Genomic DNA, 17,985 nt, shown 5'->3' with positions numbered 1-17,985 from the left:
GTGAAACAAATCCATCTGGTGTGTCAGGTTAATGCTTCCGGGTGTAGCAACAGTTTGTGGAAGGTCCTTTTCTATTCAGACATGACTTTGCTCCAGAGCACAAAGAAGGATAGAAAGACATGGTTCTATGAGTTCACTGTGGAAGAACTTGAGTAGCCCTCACAGAGCCCTGGCCTCAACCCCATCCAGTATCTTTAGGATGAACTGGAATGAAGATGTGAGCCTAAATCTAGATATTGTTTACCTTCTTTACTTCATTTGGGAGTTTGGCGAATCCATCATCCGTTTGTTGATATTTTCTTATGGACATGGTGGTGCTAAAGTTTAATTTCTCATCAATCCTGTGGCCATTTTCACAGCCTTCACTGCTCACACGTGAATATTCCTTCTCCTCCCTCCTGGTCCTCCAGCCTCGCTGTGCTTAACAGGGAGCTGCTGACTTTTTAGGTGACTCTGGAAAGGTGACAGCCTTGAAGCGGAGCACCTTTTCTTAATTTGGACTGACCACTAAAATTTGTCAGCTGTCAGGAGGCTCAATGCCAGATAAGCCAGCTCATCCCATTTATTTAACAGATTCAGCCTTTCTCTTTCTCATCGTCCTCATCCTGAGATCGCTGAACTCAATGCTCTCTCTCATCTGAGTGATCTGACCTTTGCAGAAGAGTTTCTCCGTCCTGGTCTGGAGAGACATGGGGCATTCAGAAGGAGGTTAGACAGCCTTATCTTTGTCCATTTAACATTTCATACTAGGATACTGATTATTATCATCATCATAATAGAATATTATCATGGACAAAATGAGATTTGGAATTAAAAAGTTAAAGAATTTAATATTCCAGCATGATCGGAGGATCATGAGTGGACGTCACCTCATACCTCAGGGCTCTGCTCCCTTAATTGGCTCACAATTTGACACTGCTTTTGAGTGAGTGAGTGTGTATTGCGTGGTGCATTTAAAGGATTTGGCTTTCCTCAGGTTCACCTTAATCTCATCACAGTTGTTGCTAAGAATACACATGCATACATATACTGTAAACGCACAGAAATCAGAGGCGATGGTGGGTGACTGACATGAAGATTCAGACTTTGACAGCAGAGAGAAGAGCAGCGTTTACACTCAGGGTCCAGAGGTGGACCTATAAGTAAGAAAATAAAACAATAAAGCTCTTTAAATACAAATACTACAGTTAGAAATAGCCTAATATCACCTGTAATAATTACCGATTTCTCTGAATGATGTTCCAAATCAAACTGTCAGCTAGGAAACGATCTTTTCTGTGTGGTTATTTTGACCATAACTACCATCGTCATAGGACGATGCTGCCGAAAGATCCTGCTAACGATCTGCACGTACACAAAAGCTAGACGACTTTCTTAGAGAACAGAAAGAGAGAGACAAAAGAGCCTCCTATGCAGAGAATAAATATAAATACTATCCATGTTTATGGCTTCATTAGTATTTGAGCCTGATAATAACATAGTCAGCTTTAAACAGCAGTGAACTTGCCCTTCAAAGGACCCCCACCCTGCGGCCCCCCTGGGTGTCCCTCTGCGTCACAGCCGCTGTCCTTGGCCCTCAGCTGACATCAGCAGTTAATCTCCTCCTCTAAGCTGATTTAATGTTTATCTGCTCAAACGCTGTTAACCACCTGCACACGCTGTAAATCACTGTGACAGCGAGGAGCAGTGATACAATGGCACACCGTCATAGCTGATGGAGCAGAGAGATCATGTCTGGAGAATATAACCCTGATCAACCACTAATACATGATCATGTCCAGTCTAACAAAACTGTTCAGTGGAGATGGCTGCTTATCCTGCTTGTACTTTTGTTCGGAGAAGGCTAACAGTGATTTATGTTCTGGGAAAGCTCTCAGATTCTGTTTGTTTTTTTTGCATCCAATCTTTCTGAGGTGTTTGAAATTCATTTTTCTTTGTCTCCTGTTAAACTTATTTTAAAAGAGTTTTCTAACATCAGCTTGATAGTAAATAAAGAAGTGATTTATTCGCTGTATTTACAGCAGTGAAGGAGCTAACTGCCACATGCTGGAACCTCTAACACTCACTTTTTAACTTTTCCATGCACAGCTGTTAACTTACTGAGACATCTGCTCTCTTCTCAACAACATCCTGAATTTGAGGTGCATACTGTGTAAGTTGTTAATTGATTGCATCTTGTTTTTGCAGTAATTAGGGCTGGTAAAGTTAATTGCACTAAGTGTTCTCTCAGTATTTTGTGAACCACCGTGCCGGTCTATGCTGTTGAATTTTGTCCCAGTGACTCTCCATCCAGCCCTTCAGCATCATGCTCTGTGATGAATCTGTGTTAAACTGGATCATTCCTACTGAATAAAATACAGTGCAATAAATTTCAACTAAGATCCATAATTAGTGCATTCATTTCTTTAAATTGTGCTTTTTTTTGTCCTTTTCAGCTCACTGTAGTTAACCCACATCACACCACCCTGCAGCCACAATGATGTAGAATAAGTCCACCACTGCTCCTTCACTTCAAACACTCACAGACAGCTCAGTGGACTAGTCAAAATCACCTGAACCTTGTGTTATCAAACATTTACATTTTTAATATTTACTTACAGTATTTCCTTTTCAGTGCATCCAAACAGGAAGTCAGTTACCCTCAGTTAAAGACATTAGAAAAAAATAAAAAAAGACACAAAGCATGTTAAAATGCAAAATAGTGGAATTCTAAAATATGATTAAAAAAAACATTTTTTTTAAAAAATGTAGCTAATCACAATGAGAAACTTTAATTGTTGACAGCCCTACTTTATTGACATTGCAGACACCAGGGGTCTCCAACTTTTTCTTAGCAGACGTTTTACAGGCCAGACCTTTAAACAAACTAAAATGAAATGGACATTCTGGTCTTATATGATTGTAAAATAATACACATTTTCATTACTCCCCTATTGCCTATACTGCAGCCGGCCACAAGGGGGCGATTAAAGTATTTTAGCTCCATATTTCTAGAACTGCCATATTGCCAGTCGCTGGGTTTGTGGCAAAAATGCTACAACCTGATTGGTGAAAAATGTGCACGAAACAGGTTTAATCATCTTTTGGGGGCCGGACGTGGAGCCTTGGACCTCCAGTTGATCATCGATGGCATACTCATTAATACCACAAATATCTCAGAATTTCCGTAATCGCGATTAATCGTATCCTTTTTCTAAAAAACACATTTTAATATGCCACCATTTTGTATTAAAGCAGTTTTTGTGTCATGCTTTATTTTCTGTCCTTAACTGAGGGTAACTTACTTCCTGTCTGGCTTGCTTAAATGGGTAGATCAAAGATTTTAACATGAACTTAATTATGGAAAAAGGAAGTTGTTATGGATTGAAAAGGAAATAATGGTACAGTTAAAGGTAAATGTTTGACATTAAGGAGCAGCGGTGGATTATTTTACATCACTGAGGCTGCAGGGAGATGCTGATGTGGATAAACCAACAAGAAAGCATGAGATTTATTACTTTAAAATAATAATGCACTTATCTTAGTAAATGCAATTAAACTTGACAGCCTGATTATACAACAAAAAATTGATCATGCACATAAAAATTAAAAGCTCTGCACATTTAACAACATCTGTTTAAAGGATCTCCTTAGAGATCCTTTAAACAGAGAGGTCTTCTAAGGACTCTCTGATCTATAAAACAGAATTTTAAAAAACAATATTTTCAAAATTTAATGCTCCTCTTTGAATTTTGTCTGCTCCTTAACCAAAACATGAACTGGTGCCCAGCAGTGGCTTACTTTCCCCACACTGAGATAGAAATGACACAAACCAAACTCTGTTTGCTCGTGATTCATTTTTAAAAGTTTTGTCTTTATTGTCTGTACATATTCTATGAATGCAGAGTTTTACCCCTCAGTACAACTATATACAGCCCCACATGTACCTGTGTATACACCTGTACAAAACCTACGTATGAACCTTTATTTATCACATCTATACAGGGACTCCCACCTTTAACCCTCTATGAACATACCTGTGTATACACCTTTATAAATGTGTTCGAATACCCTCTAAAATCCTTATTATGACAAAATATATGTACATTTGTATACAGCTGCAGATACTTGTAATCGCAGACAGTGTTCATGAATATTTCAAGAGATGAGGCAGACAGTTTGGTGTCATTCACAATCTCTTTATAGGTATTATCATACACAGCGGAGCGACTACAAGCTCCCACCAACCCACAACAACTGCCTGAAAACTGAACTCTTCATATTACAAGGAAAAAAAGAACAGAAACATACAAATATTACAAGCTGTCACCGAAATCTGAAATACTCTTTAATGTCTATACAGCTTATCTGACATTACCTCTGTAAAACTGAGCACAGACCAGATCCACACACACTCTTTGATGCCACTTCCTGTTTGTTAAAGCGAGTAAACACTAGGTTAGCGTACAGTCTGAAGGTGAGCGCCCCATCAAAGCTTGTGTGTTGGTTTGGCTGCGTGGTTCGAGTATAAAAAAGTTCCTGTTGCAGTCTGAACCAGCGTCACTCTGACAGGGAACCAGACGGCCACACCGGGACTTTGTCACCCTGAACTCAGTCTGCCAAGCTCAGTGCTGCCCCCACTGCACCCTACCAATCACTGCAACAGATGTTAGCATTAGCGTTAGCTACTGTTCCTTTCGCTGAGTGAACTGGAGCTACAAAGCACAGTTTATCAGTAAGACAAGAACGAAAAGTCTTGATGAAGGTAGACACAAAAAAAAAAAATCAAGTTAAAAAAGTTACCTGAGTGAAGGTTTCCATCCTGTATGTAAACACCTGCCTACAGCTACAGTATACCTTTACATGTGTACATACCCCCCTGAGTATACCTGTGTTTTACACTTTACCTCTACGCTCAGCGACCACTTTATTAGGTACACCTGTTCAACTGCATATTGATGCAGTTGAACAGGTGTACAACCATGATTCAGGTGGCAACCATTGATTTAAGCATACAAACATGGAGACGGTGATGTGCTGGAGTTAAAATCGAGTGTCAACATGGAGAAGAAAGGGATTTAAGTGACTTTGAGCATGCTGGTCTGTTAGGCCTTCATGCAATTTTTAAACCCCTCAACCAAGATTTCAGAATAGATTCTAGTTTAAATTTTCTTCCTTTTCAGTTCTAGTTTCCAATTTTAGTTTCACTGCTCCTTTTCCAGTTTAGTTTTATTTTGTGAAAACTCTGCTTTATTTTCCTTGTTGGTTTGTTTAATGTTTTTGTGTTCATTTTTAAGTGTTATCTAGAGAGGGGTGAGACAGTTAACATCCAAAAAATAAGGAAATATTATACAATTTTAAAAATATCTTCAAATAGGCTATGTCACCTTGAATTTCATTAATTCAATTTTCATATTTAAATAGAGCTTGATACTAAAAATGCCCCATTGAGTGAATTCTTCACCAATCAAATCAGGTCATTTTACTCCTAAAGCTTTTGGTCAGGTGGCCCAGCATATTAACTTTAATCCTAGGGGTTAAAGTAGATTTATTTATTAAAAGTATGTTGTTGAAGATGTAATTCATGCTATTTACTCATGTAAACACAAATTTAATGCTACTCCTTCATACGGCCATAGGTCAGTGTCCCAAAGTTCTTAGAAACAGTTGCAAAATATAATTCAAGAACAGAACCCAGTTCTAACTTTTGCTCTGAACAAGCTCATGCAAAATACCTGAGACTTTTTTATTTCAGTTGCGGTAAACAAAAATATATTTTAATTTATTTCTTTTAGTTATCTCAGTCACCTTAAGATTCATAAAACCTGGTCACCTCCCTGTGGAGGTCTTCCAGCTGGGAGGAGACCCTAGTATGTCATCTGGCCTGGGAATGCTCTGGAGTATCCCAGACAGAGCTGGAAAATGTTGCTGGGGAGAGACATGTCTGGGCTGAATTGTTTAGCCTACTACTGCTGTGATCCGACCCGGGATAAGGGGAAGAAAATGGAGGGATGGATGGATTTGTCCAATTTTCTATTCACCAATTGTCACTGTTCTTTGCTGACAGGAGTGACTCCTCTGTTTTCTGCTGCTGTCGCTCATCTGCTTCATGTGCACTCAGAGATAATTTGGTTATAATGAGCGCTTATTTGAGTTATTGTTGCCATCTGTCACCAACAGCAATGGCACTTTTCTTCTCCATTCTGATGTTTGGTTGAAACTTCGATCCTCCATGTCTACATGCCATGTGATTGCCTTAATGAGCAGTTGAACAGGTGTACCTAATGAAGTGGTCAGTGAGTGTATACATGTATTACTGTGTTTGCCTCTGAATGTACCTGCTTTTACTGAGCGCTCCTTGTTTATCCAGATGTTTGGCCGTCTGTTTCCATGTCTATCAGAGGTCAGACCATAAAGACCCGAGTCCGACCGACCGCCGATGTCTGACACACAGATAACACAACTATGACATAAAAACAGCTGATTATAAAAGTTTACTTTGTTTCACATAAACAAATATGTTTGGCAGGAATCTTTTATACTTATAAAATATTTCATGTTTGAATAATGTGGGTATTTTCTGATCACCAATCAGTGGTGTGGTTAGGTTTAAGTTTTCAGGCCTGCTGGTGTCTGACAGGACGCAAATTTGGTTCAGGATGGGATAGGGAGAATTTAATTTAGCATATAGTAATAATTGTAAAACCCAGGTTTTTGTTCCTCCAGTTTAAAAATAAACTCTGTTCAACATATTTACAGAATGGACAACATTCACAGTTACTTTAAACAGCTTGTTCACTTTGAATTTGTGAGTGTGAGAGTAGAACGAATTATGTGGTATTTAAATTCATGATGGCGTATGAACAGATGGTGGAGGAGCCCTCTACTCTCTCGCTCCCTGTTTTCAATGGGAGAGGCATGTGGAGGTCAGGGGGAGAAAGGGGAGACCTCAGTCCTTTGTGGCGGGTGGGCAGGGCTCTCAGGTGGCGGCCTGTGCTTCTTCTCCCTCATCCACCTGGTTTTTCTTTCCCAGAGTCTTCAGCTTGGCTAGCACATCAGCGAACGTCTCCTTCACGCCTTTCTCCAGCAGCCAGCCTTCGCTCTCACACTCCGGGTTCTCTGGGTCCTCCATCGTCTCCAGGGCCGTGGTCAGGTACTTTAACCCCGCCATGTCTGCAGACTGAAACACGGGCACAGAAAGAAGAGTTCACGGTCAGACTTTAACAGCAGAGACCAGGTTTCAGGGTCCAGAGGAAAAGGAAATAGAGAATTAGGGATACCACAGTCAAATGTTTGAACAATTTTGATTTTTTTATTAGTTTTTATTTTTTGTTTTCAATTTCAGTTTGGTTTTTCCTGCTGGCTCTTCAGTAAAGTTTAGTTTTAATTTAACAAAAATGCTTCATTGTAGTAAACTTTTTCTTAGTTTTGGTGTTAGTTTTATCCAGTAACCTGATATTTTATTTAAGACTAGTAATCTCCATCATGTGAATACTCCACCATGAAAATCAGGCCATTTTACACTCCTTAGGCTTGGGTCGCTGGGACCCGACATTTAATGCTACGGGTTAAAGTAGATATTTTTATTACATTTATGCTGTAGAAAGCATAAATACACGCTATTCGCTCAGGTATGCACACACAAAAAAATATCCCTGCTGCATAAGTCAATAAATTAGTGTACCCAAGTTCTTAAAATATAAGAAATATGAAAAAATATGGGGAGAGGAAGAGAGGGAGACATGCAGCAAAAAGAGCCAGGGCTGGGATTTGAACCAGCAGAACTGTCTGCTGTATTTGGGACTGAACTAAACCAGGTTCAGTAAAAGCTTTGATTTACTGGTTGATTTTTTGTTGATTATTGTTGTAATCTATTATTATTATCATTATTATTATTGTTGTTGTTGTAATTATTGCGTGGCAGCTGGATGTGAGCAGCATCGGGCGTTTCAGGCAAATTTCCCCAAAAGAACATAAATCTATGACATCATATTGTATTGTGTTGCATCCTCTCATTCATATTGCGATATATCGTATCAAATCACTTCCTTTCATTCTTTATCCTTTTGTATCTTTTGTATTGTGCTATATCATGTTGCATTGTATGATATTCTATGTTTTGTATCATATGGTATTGTGTTTTGTCACATTTTTTGGTACCGTATCATTTTGTAACTTTGAAATTGTATTGTTATTAATGGTATAATTTTTTTTATCAAATCATACTGTCTTGTATCGCATCCTTTCATACTGTATCCTTTCATGAAGTATCCTTTTATTTTGTATCCTTTCATATTTATCCTTTCATGCACTCATAGAAATATTTAGGCCTAACTGCATATAAAACTTCCATCCATTTGAATGACTTAGATTTAGCATAAACAGGCCAATAAACTTTATGTGCTGCATATTTGTCACTCAAATGTAAATGAAACAATTAAGGATGAGGTTTATGTAATAATACCAGTAAACCCAATGTGGTTTGAATGGATGTACTGAAGTCTTTATGTAAACCTGATGTAAACCAATCTCATACATTTTAACTAAATGAATCTTGGTTGAGCCCGTCATATTTAAACTATATTCATACCTTTAAACTGATTAAATTTAATTGTTTTAGCAATTAACAGATTTATGCTGATTTTAAGGAATTTCAATAAATAAATTATACAAATTTAAGCATTTAAATAAAATCAAATAGATATAAATACTTAAAATAAACTATGCCACGAATCATTTTTCTGAGTGTACTGTAATCCTTTATTATGTATCCTTCCATACTGAATTGAATTGTATCATATCCTTTTTATATTGTATTCATTCGTATAGTAAAATATATCGTATTGAATCTTTTTTTTTTTTTGTATCTATACATAAAACAGTCTGGTGATGTGCTCAGAAAATGCACACTTAAGAAGACATGATTCCATTTTTGATCCAAAAATTTGCTGTTTTTCATTAATACATTTCTTATTTGGAAAACAAAAAAACGAATAAATAAATAAATAAATACGGGAGACAGAAAAAACATCATTTTATTAATTAAAATTTTTGCTATTCTCAATTTAATATAAAAGTGCTTTAAAGCTCCAAGAACATTTAATTCACATGTTTTTCTTTACTATCTTTTTGTTTGTTTGTTTGTTTGTTTTTTAACAAAGCGTTTCTTGATTTTTGATTTACCATTTCATTATAAAAACCTGTTGGTTGTTTATACATTGACCCTGACTTGATATTTTCTTTTAAATCTATTTGGGATTTTTATAAGGGGATAACACAGTGGATCAGGGTTGAGAGAGAGAGAGAGAGAGAGAGAGAGAGAGAGAGAGAGAGAGAGAGTGTGTGTGTAATAGAGAGAGAGAGAGAGAGAGAAAGAGAGAGAGTGGGGAATGACATGCTGGAAAGAAACCACAGGCCAGAGATTTGAACCAAGCTGCCTGCTGTGAGGACAAGCTTCGTGCAGTGGCTGTGTGGACCAAACCACAAGGCTACCAGGGCCCCTGTCTCTTTATCTTTATATTTAATATTAACTTTTTATCATAGGGTTATTGCCTGCACTTTTATTTCTGTATTTCCATCTCCCTCTCTGCTTTTATTTTGTTCTTCCAGGCTCCATCTGCAGCTCCATGGAGCCTGGAGCTGCAGATGGAAACTAACCTATTCACTTTAAGATATATTTATGCCTTCATCTTAAGAGACAGAGCAGTGGGTTGGTTCAGAAGCCAGAGAGAGAAAGTGGAGATGACATGCAGGAGGCCGGAGTCTCTGTATATCAGGAGCATAAACCCACCAGGCCTCTGGAGCTCTAGAAACTCGACTTTTGGCTCTGGCTGCATATCTGTAAAAATACTGATTAGTATGCTAACCCTGCATAAAAAAATATCTAATTACATTTTATATTTGAAACTTTTAGCTGAAATTGATGCTGGTTCCTCTGTTTGATCTATTGAAGCAAACAGGAACTTCAGATAGATTGTAACCATTTTTAATCTGGTAATTTCCACAGTTATTCGTCCCCACTGACTGGTATGAAGTGGTCATTTTGCTGTTTTCCTATGACATATAGCTATCATGTGTAGAGGGCTGCTGATTGGCTCATCTGTGCTGAGATGAACAAAGAAAGCAGAAACCAGCAGCAGCATAGAGCAGAGCGATTGAGTTCAGGATGTTGCTTTTAAATCCTTTGCCTGTCGTGACTCTTCAGGTCAACCTTGTTGTTTTGACCCTAATAACGAATTGCTTTTCACTCTCAGGAACTGTCCCTCATCCTGATCTTCCCAGAATGCAACCTGCCGCTGCTGTGCAAAGATTATACCCCCCAAAAATAGTTCCTGATCCTCGGTGAGCCTAACCATCGCTCTTTAGCTTAACACACTGCGCCTCAGCACCTGATCCACGGCTGAATCCTGAGTCAACTCCAGCGTGACGACCTCTGATTCCTCAGATGTTTCAGTGCCAAACTCAACAGAAACCACCCTCAGAAGCTCCTGTGTTAAACTTTAAACAATGTGAGGCTTTAATGTGAAGACTAAAGGGGAGCAGAGCTGCACAGCGCTAACACTTCAACAGATTAGCGCTGATAATTGAGTTTCGATTTCAATTACGATTTTGGCTTCCCACGATCATGAAAACAAGATAATTGAGATTAAGTGATTACTGTGCTGCATGCTGTGGTGCGCTCCTTTTGTCCATAGGCTTTGTGCACCCTCCCTTCCCTTTCAGGCATGTGCTCCCACCACAACAGCTTTCACTTTAATTCATGTGAGGAGCCACAGCACGACCTTCTGTTAGGCTGCGTTCACACTGCAGGCCTTAATGCTCAATTCTGATCTTTTCTCAGATCTGATTTTTTTGTTTGCCTGTTCACACTGCCGTCAACTTCCAAAAGATCAGATACGTATCTGATTTAAAACCACGTACGAAAGTGGCCTGAATCTGATTCGAAACGGTCAGATTCAGTGTGACTTGCACTGTTCACACTGTCAGAAAAAATCAGATACAAGTCACATGTGAGCATAAAAATCAGATTCTGGTCACTTTCAACTGCAGTGTGAACGTAGCCCTAGTCTGAGAGGTGAGATAGACAAAAGAGCACAAAAAAAGCCAAAACGACCACATTCGCATGGACTCTCTAGTTTTTGGACTTGGAGGGCTGCAGAATAACTTGCAGAATTGGTCACATGATTATGGCTGCACCTCAAGGCAGCATGCATAAAGCATGATGCATGCATTCATGCATAAAGTGGTTTTAATTTTAATATCAGTCAAAAAAACTGTAATTTTTTTTTTTTTTTGCCACAATCAAGCAGCCCTTCTACAGACTGATCAATAATACAAAAATGATCCGATTTTGAATAAAAAGAGTGGTTGAATACGTCACATGTGTAATAATGTGGTCTTATTTCCCAGTTTTGAGCCTCTACATTAAGCTCCATGTGCAGAAAGAGCCTGCTCCCTTGTGGAGTCTGACTGTGTGAAGTCTTTAAGCTTATCCTGGTTTTATTTGTCATGCGGAGAGGCTCCTTCATCACTAATGCTAATCGCTCGCCGATCAATTATGTAGTTAACCTGGAGCGTTTAAGGTTGCTTCAGTTAATTTAATGCAGGTGTGCTCCCTTTATCTTGTTTCAAATCAGAGGATTAGGAGAACATATCCTGTGTTAACCTCCAGGAGAAACTCCACGCTGATTAGATATGACAGCCGGGGAGACACAGCTAACCCCAACAAAGGTCTTGACTGGTTTTGTTCCCAGCTCTGGGACTCCAGGGAGAACTGGTTCCCACAAAAATGATCTGATGCATAACTTTTAGATTTTTTTTAGATAATACTTTGTGGATTTAATAACCTTTGGACTGAGCTAGATTCACTGTTTTTTCCTGCTAACAGTTTAAATGCCAGGCTAAGATTATAGCTGCTAGTTGCTGCCTCAGGTGCTGCAAAGACAATCAGAGAATCTAAGAGACAAGGGCAGGAGTTTTCTGAGTAAGACGTGGTCTGGCCCTGCTTGATGTGGTCAAGCTGTTTTAATTTTTGCCAAATAAAAAGTTAATCAGCTGCTTTTTCCCCATGAAAACAAAAGAATGTTTGTTTTGGTGCCACTGCATTAAAAAATAAATAAATTTACAAAACTAGAAAAATAGATTATTTTTAATTTCCAACATGTATATCAGAAATGTTAACCTAACAGTAAACACATACCAAAATGTGACATTGTTGGAAGTAATAAAAGGCAAAATAAATCAGATTTTTCTAAAATATAATTGATCTGCTCTGCCTAAAATCAAACATTATCAAATATTAATGATCATTAATAAGCCAGCTCTGTCTGTAATGTCTTTATTTTCTTATATAGGTTGTTTTGATGGGTGTCAGTGCCTGCTCAGTGCTGTGATGCTGTCGTCACTCTGCAGGTCAGAGGGACAACTTTTATGGACCAGGACAGACACGAACATTAACAGGTGCATTTTTTTTAAACACGGGCTGTTCGCGGGGCGCGCCTTAACCACTCGGCCACCTGCGCCCCAAACAGATGCATTTTTAGGAGATGCTGAAGGAGTACATATGAACTGGCAAACCCTCGCTCCTTGCCAGCTCCACCCAATTTTCCAAATGTTGCTGACAATGGCCTACTTTTAAGCAAAAATGGGAGGGAAAAGGCCCCAACATCCCCAGCTTCATGAACATTCCGTCTTCTGATTATATCATTCTTTAGAGCATATCAAACAAGATCTATGGGGATCAAAACTGACAAAAGTCAGTTTATTTTTCATCAAGGAGACTAAAATGTTAGTGCTGGACTGTTGGACTTTCGGATCCATGATATTTCTCCGCTATGCGTTTAAGGTACGCCATTATCTCATCAGTGTATTTTGGATTAATTAAGATATTGATTGATATCAATTTTACAGTTTTGCTGATTTAATCCTAACACAAAGTAAAGACTATAATATTTTAATTGACTAAAACTAAAACAAAAATATGTCTGAATTTTCATAAACTAAAATGGACTAAAGCTTAATAACTAAAACTCAAAGGAATTTAATCTAAGAACTGAGACTCAATTTAGAAAATCTGCTAAAATTATCCCTGTGGATGAGTCTTATCCTCCAGGACTGAGAAATGAAGCTGATATGGAACTGGAAACAGCTGCAGAAGCACCAGAAGTCACACAGGCCTGCATCCCATATTAAAGTGATTTTACACCAGAGAAAAGCTCATGCAGCTTTGCTAAAAACATTTTTGCTCAGTAATGTTCATGTATGTGGACACACAGGGATGATTCTTTTTAAACTCCTCCATCTTTTATACAAGGATATTGACCACGGGCTGAAAACCAGAACGTGAAAGCTGTCAGAAGACCGCCATGCTCTGGCTTCAAAAGACGACTTCAGAGAGCAAGTGGCGAACGCCACTCAGAGTTTGTTCAGTACTACCATCTACAGTGAGAATTGAGACTGTAGATGTAGATTCGAGTCTGCTCAAGATCTCAGACGTCCCTCAGACGGTTTCTCTGTCAGAACAGAAGTGCCGTAATTTGAAGGTACAACTTATTTCTAGTTTTATTTTTTTTTCATGAACGAAAGCTTGCAGTTACATTTGTGAAATGTAATGCAAACATTACAGACTGAACAACATTTCATGAATGAAAAAGAGAAATAGGTCAGAGGTCTAACCAGGGTAACCAGGTAATCTATGTATACCTGTTTTAAAAGTTGATACTTGAACGGTGGCTCGTTTTAGCCTCTTTGGCTTTAGCTATAGCTAACATAGCTACACTGCATAGTTAATGTTACCACACAAGCCAATGTAGCTACGTAAGCTTTAGCAACATGAGCTTAAGCAAACAAAGCTAAAACTTACATAGCTGCATAGATAAGATGGTTACGTAGCTAACATTAGCCTCATAGCTCTATTAGTATAGATATCCATGTGCTTCATGAGCTTTGGCTACATTAGCTACGTAGCCCTGTTTTTTCATTTTTAACTTTTGGTATACCAACCCTCATTGAATCTTACCAAAAGTTTAATCTGTTTCTTTATTTTTTTTATTTTTTTTTGTTTTAGCATGTATTTTCATCCTGCCAGATGCAGCCTCTCACAGTAACAACGCTATAGCTAACATAGCTACACTGCATAGTTAATGTTACCACACAAGCCAATGTAGCTACGTTAGCTTTAGCAACATGAGCTTAAGCAAACAAAGCTAAAACTTACATAGCTGCATAGATAAGATAGTTACGTAGCTAACGCTATTCTCATAGCTGCATTCGTATAGATATCCATGTGTTTCATGAGCTTTAGCTACATTAGCTATGGAGCCCCATCATCTATGTAGCTCATGCAGCTAACAGAGCTACATAAGCTACATTTGCTGTGTTTGTGTGCTTCATGGAGGATGAGCTTTTTCTTGTAAACAGGCTGTTCACTCAGCTTTATCAAACCATTTTAAAGGTCAGGTTTTTAACTTTTGGCATCCTAACCCTTACTTAATGTTATCAAAAGTTTAAAGCAATTTTATTTTTGAAGTGTAGCAAGGGGGTGTCTGAGATCTCAGGTCTGCAGCCAGACCCCTCATGACTGATTGATGCTAACCCTGGTTTTCTCTTACCTCCAGGGCGATTTTGAGGAAGATTAGTATTCCAATGCTGGACATCATACTGCTGAAGTAGGAGAAGAGAGCTTCGCGGCAGCCGCGGGTCCAGATGTTGAGCTCCTCGGTGCGGTGGTCGTAGTCGTAGTGGGCAGAGTTGTTGGTCAGGTGATGCTGGATGCAGGGCCGAGGGGAGCCGGGGTTACAGCAGCTGAACGGTACACTGTCCATCAGGTACTTTCCCTCCACGTTACTGAGGACACGGCTGCAGAACAGACATGAAGAAGTCACGCTTACTGGTCTCATGCTCAGGTCTACAGACACAAACTGGGTCTAACCACAGAGGGAGGAAATATTTAGCGGGACTGCTGGGGCCAGGGGCTAAACTTACAGCTAAACTACCAAACTGAGAGGCTTTGTGGTATTTTGAGTCATTTCTAACTTTGGTGACCCTTTAACCCGAGAGAGGGCATCCTGCAGCCTAGGACCCCCATGCAGCGCCCCTCCTCAGTCAATGCAAGTCAATTTAAGTTAGCAAAAATTGTAAACAAAAAGAAAATGTGACAAAATCTGCTGTAAAAACATAAAAAAATAAAAGTATTTTAAGTTTTCTTTGCAGAAAATTAAAAATTAAATTGGTTGTAATGTTTGTTTGTTTTTTAAACATTGAACAATAACTAGTAAATGCATCTGGACAAAAATTAATGATTTTAACAAAATTTACACAAATATTCAATTTATTGTTTTGACAAAGAAAAGCTTAAATTTCCTTTAATTTTATTTATTTTTTATTTATTTATGTTCTCCCTGTGCATGTGTGGGTTCTCTCTGGCTTCCTCCCACCACCAAAAACATGCTCAGTAGGTTAATTTATCACTCTAAACTCGCCATAGGTGTGAATGTGAGCATGCCTGGTTGTCTGTCTCTATATGTCAGCCCTGTGATTGACTGGTGACCAGTCCAGGGTGGATGGATGGAATATGACGAATGTGGCGTTCTTAGAGACCAACGTGTCTTATGTCTATTTTAACAGTAGCACAACAATTACAAACATGCTTAAAGCTTTGTCCTGTTCATGAAAAACATCACGAATGTTATTCACAATAGATGAAATAATATGAATAACCTAAGATATAAGTGTGTAATGGGAAATGGTAGAAACCCCAGCACAGAGCCCTGAGGGATGCCCAAGAGACCGATGGAGAAAAACTGCTAAATTAAAGCAGCATCTTAACAAAATCTTTCACAGTTGCTGACCTTTACACGAATAAAGACCTTGAAAATAAGAAAGCCATCACCATCAAACCATATGCATGTATGAGAGGCTCCACAGTAGAGACCTGGTCTAATCAAATGAAGACCTTACACTGATGCGGGGTCAGCAGAGTTTAATGGGTCAATATGACCAAAAGATTCTGACGTTTCTAGGGTAAGTAAAAGTATCTGATTTTCCTTCATTCACATTTGATTTTTTTAAGACAGAGTCACAAACACACTAAGGAGCAAGCTCTGCAGCAAATCAGTAAATCTAAATATAATCAATGGTTTTTCAGCACAACAGTAAGACCTTAAGCAGATAACATTCGGAAACTCCATCACTGATTGACAGGTATGACCAGTAGGTGTGGCCTGTGGCTGACGGCGAGGTTAAGATTGGATGATAGGAAATAATCATCTCAAAGAGAGAGAGAGTAATATCTCTTAAGTGCATTAGCACAGAAACAGGACACCAAAACATGCAACTAGATCCTGACTGGTTTCTACCTGTTAGCTGAAAATAATCACCGATTGAATCAAATCCTGCCTCTATGTGTTTGTAACCATCCCGTTTTGAAGTGTTTCTCAGAAGCTTTGATGGTGAGAGACGAATGGTTCGTTTAACCTTGCCATGTAAGTGGGAGCGTAAGCTGCAGCTCGGTCGAGTTAAGATCCTAAAGATTATAGACTTAAAGGAGGGAAGCCAGTGCATCGACCTCCTGCACGGTAACTTTTACCCACTTAATTCCCTCAGTTATCCTTCATTGACCCGTTTTAAGAAAACTCTCTCTGTGGTGTTGCTGAGCTCCGAGGGTTCAAAGTGTGATTCAGCTGAAAAACACCCCCCACTCGGATGTTGGAGGTCTGAATGAGGCTTTTCTCATTAGGGAGCTCAGAGATGATCCCAGTTTGTGCTTTTGATGACCCCGAGTTTCAAAAAAATCGCAGAATTAAAAGAAATGAGGCCTGAAGACAAGAGCTTTGCAGTTCAACATCCTGATCAGAGGGAAATATATTTTATATCATCAGCTCTCAGTCCTGTCAGCCATCTTCAGCTGTCCGAAATAGCTTCCAAGTCATTTTTTAGATTAAGAACCCCAGATATGAGAGGATTGACAACGCTTCCAGTTGATAGATAACTCAATTAACAGTATTTGTTGATCTAGTGATTTCCTGTCACAGCTGGCTTTGGTTGCAGATTTAATGATCAGTTGAGTACTCACTCTTTGACCAGGTCGTTGCTCATATCCAGGTAGCGGTTGCTGATCCACTGCACCTCGAACCAGTCCCTGTAGTTGTTGTTGCCACAGCAGCGGAACTCAATCTGTGTCATGTCAAGCGTCCTCTTCATGAAGCAGCGTCCTGGCGTGTCTGTATCCTTGTAGAATTTGATGCTATTTTTCAGGCCCTCAGCCAGGGTCAGGTACATGGCGAACTGCATGAGGAAGCACAGCAAACCCGTCAACAGCATCAGCACGTTGAAGCCGCAGCACATCAGCAGGTACGTCTTCAGCATCGGTTTCCATTTTGGATATTTGCCCGGGTCCAGAGAGTCGTGGCACACCTTCCCTCCAAAGGCGTTGACCCCGCAGGACAACAAACCAACCACGATCAACAGGTTGGGCACTAAATGGCTCTCGTTATTGTCCATCATCTCGCTTCTTTTTCGCAGCTCGATCTTGAAAAAGATACCAAGGCTGAAGATTAGGATCCCTACAATGACTGACAGCCAGTACATCATCCACAGGCCCTGAGCCAGCTTCACCCGCTTCTGCAGGGTAAACTTCACCGGCATGAACGGCATTTTGAACTTTTAGTGTGAAAGCAACACCAAACAAAAATCAATAATCACTTCAAAACAGGTATCAAGGAGAAAATCAGGTTCCTTTGAAAAGCAAACTGAGAATCCGTTCAGAGTTTTGATCGGTTCCAGGAAGAAGCAGCTGAACGCGACTCCGCCAAAACTCCTTGTCTTAGACCCATAATGCCGAGCTGCAGGTTAGGACTGTCCATACTGATAGGGAGGCAGAGGAGTCTGCCATAACATTGCAAGAAAATTACAACATACAACCCGCTGTTTAGTCCTCCTCCACACTGATATTTTTCTCACAGAAGAAAAGGTTGAACTGAGAGTGAGCTGCGACTTGTCATCCCAACC

The 17,985-nt window shown here is 39.4% G+C and overlaps 1 protein-coding gene across 1 annotated transcript; it reads right to left on the bottom strand.

Annotated features, from left to right (window-relative positions):
- Nucleotides 1-6,958: 6,958 nt before the first annotated feature.
- On the bottom strand, nucleotides 6,959-17,631 carry prph2b (peripherin 2b (retinal degeneration, slow)). The gene is made up of 3 exons (XM_041790249.1): nucleotides 17,051-17,631; nucleotides 14,589-14,835; nucleotides 6,959-7,159 (listed from the first exon to the last, which is right to left on the bottom strand). Exons 1-3 carry the CDS (start codon nucleotides 17,629-17,631, stop codon nucleotides 6,959-6,961), a joined length of 1,029 nt encoding a protein of 342 aa, XP_041646183.1.
- Between the last annotated feature and the right edge of the window lie 354 nt (nucleotides 17,632-17,985).

This window comes from Cheilinus undulatus, linkage group 6 (assembly GCF_018320785.1).
Source record: "Cheilinus undulatus linkage group 6, ASM1832078v1, whole genome shotgun sequence".
NCBI lineage: Eukaryota > Metazoa > Chordata > Actinopteri > Labriformes > Labridae > Cheilinus > Cheilinus undulatus.
The sequence above is the reverse complement of the archived record's forward strand: the minus strand, read 5'-3'. Positions and strand labels throughout refer to the sequence as shown.

What these genes read in the sequence shown, in the direction of transcription:
- prph2b (XM_041790249.1), bottom strand. Translation starts at nt 17,631, where the DNA reads ATGCCGTTCATGCCGGTGAAGTTTACCCTGCAGAAGCGGGTGAAGCTG. An exon ending in AGCAACGACCTGGTCAAAGA is followed by an intron (nt 14,836 to 17,050) that starts GTGAGTACTCAA and finishes TCTGTTCTGCAG; the next exon opens with CCGTGTCCTCAGTAACGTGG. An exon ending in TCCTCAAAATCGCCCTGGAG is followed by an intron (nt 7,160 to 14,588) that starts GTAAGAGAAAAC and finishes CCCGTGTTTCAG; the next exon opens with TCTGCAGACATGGCGGGGTT.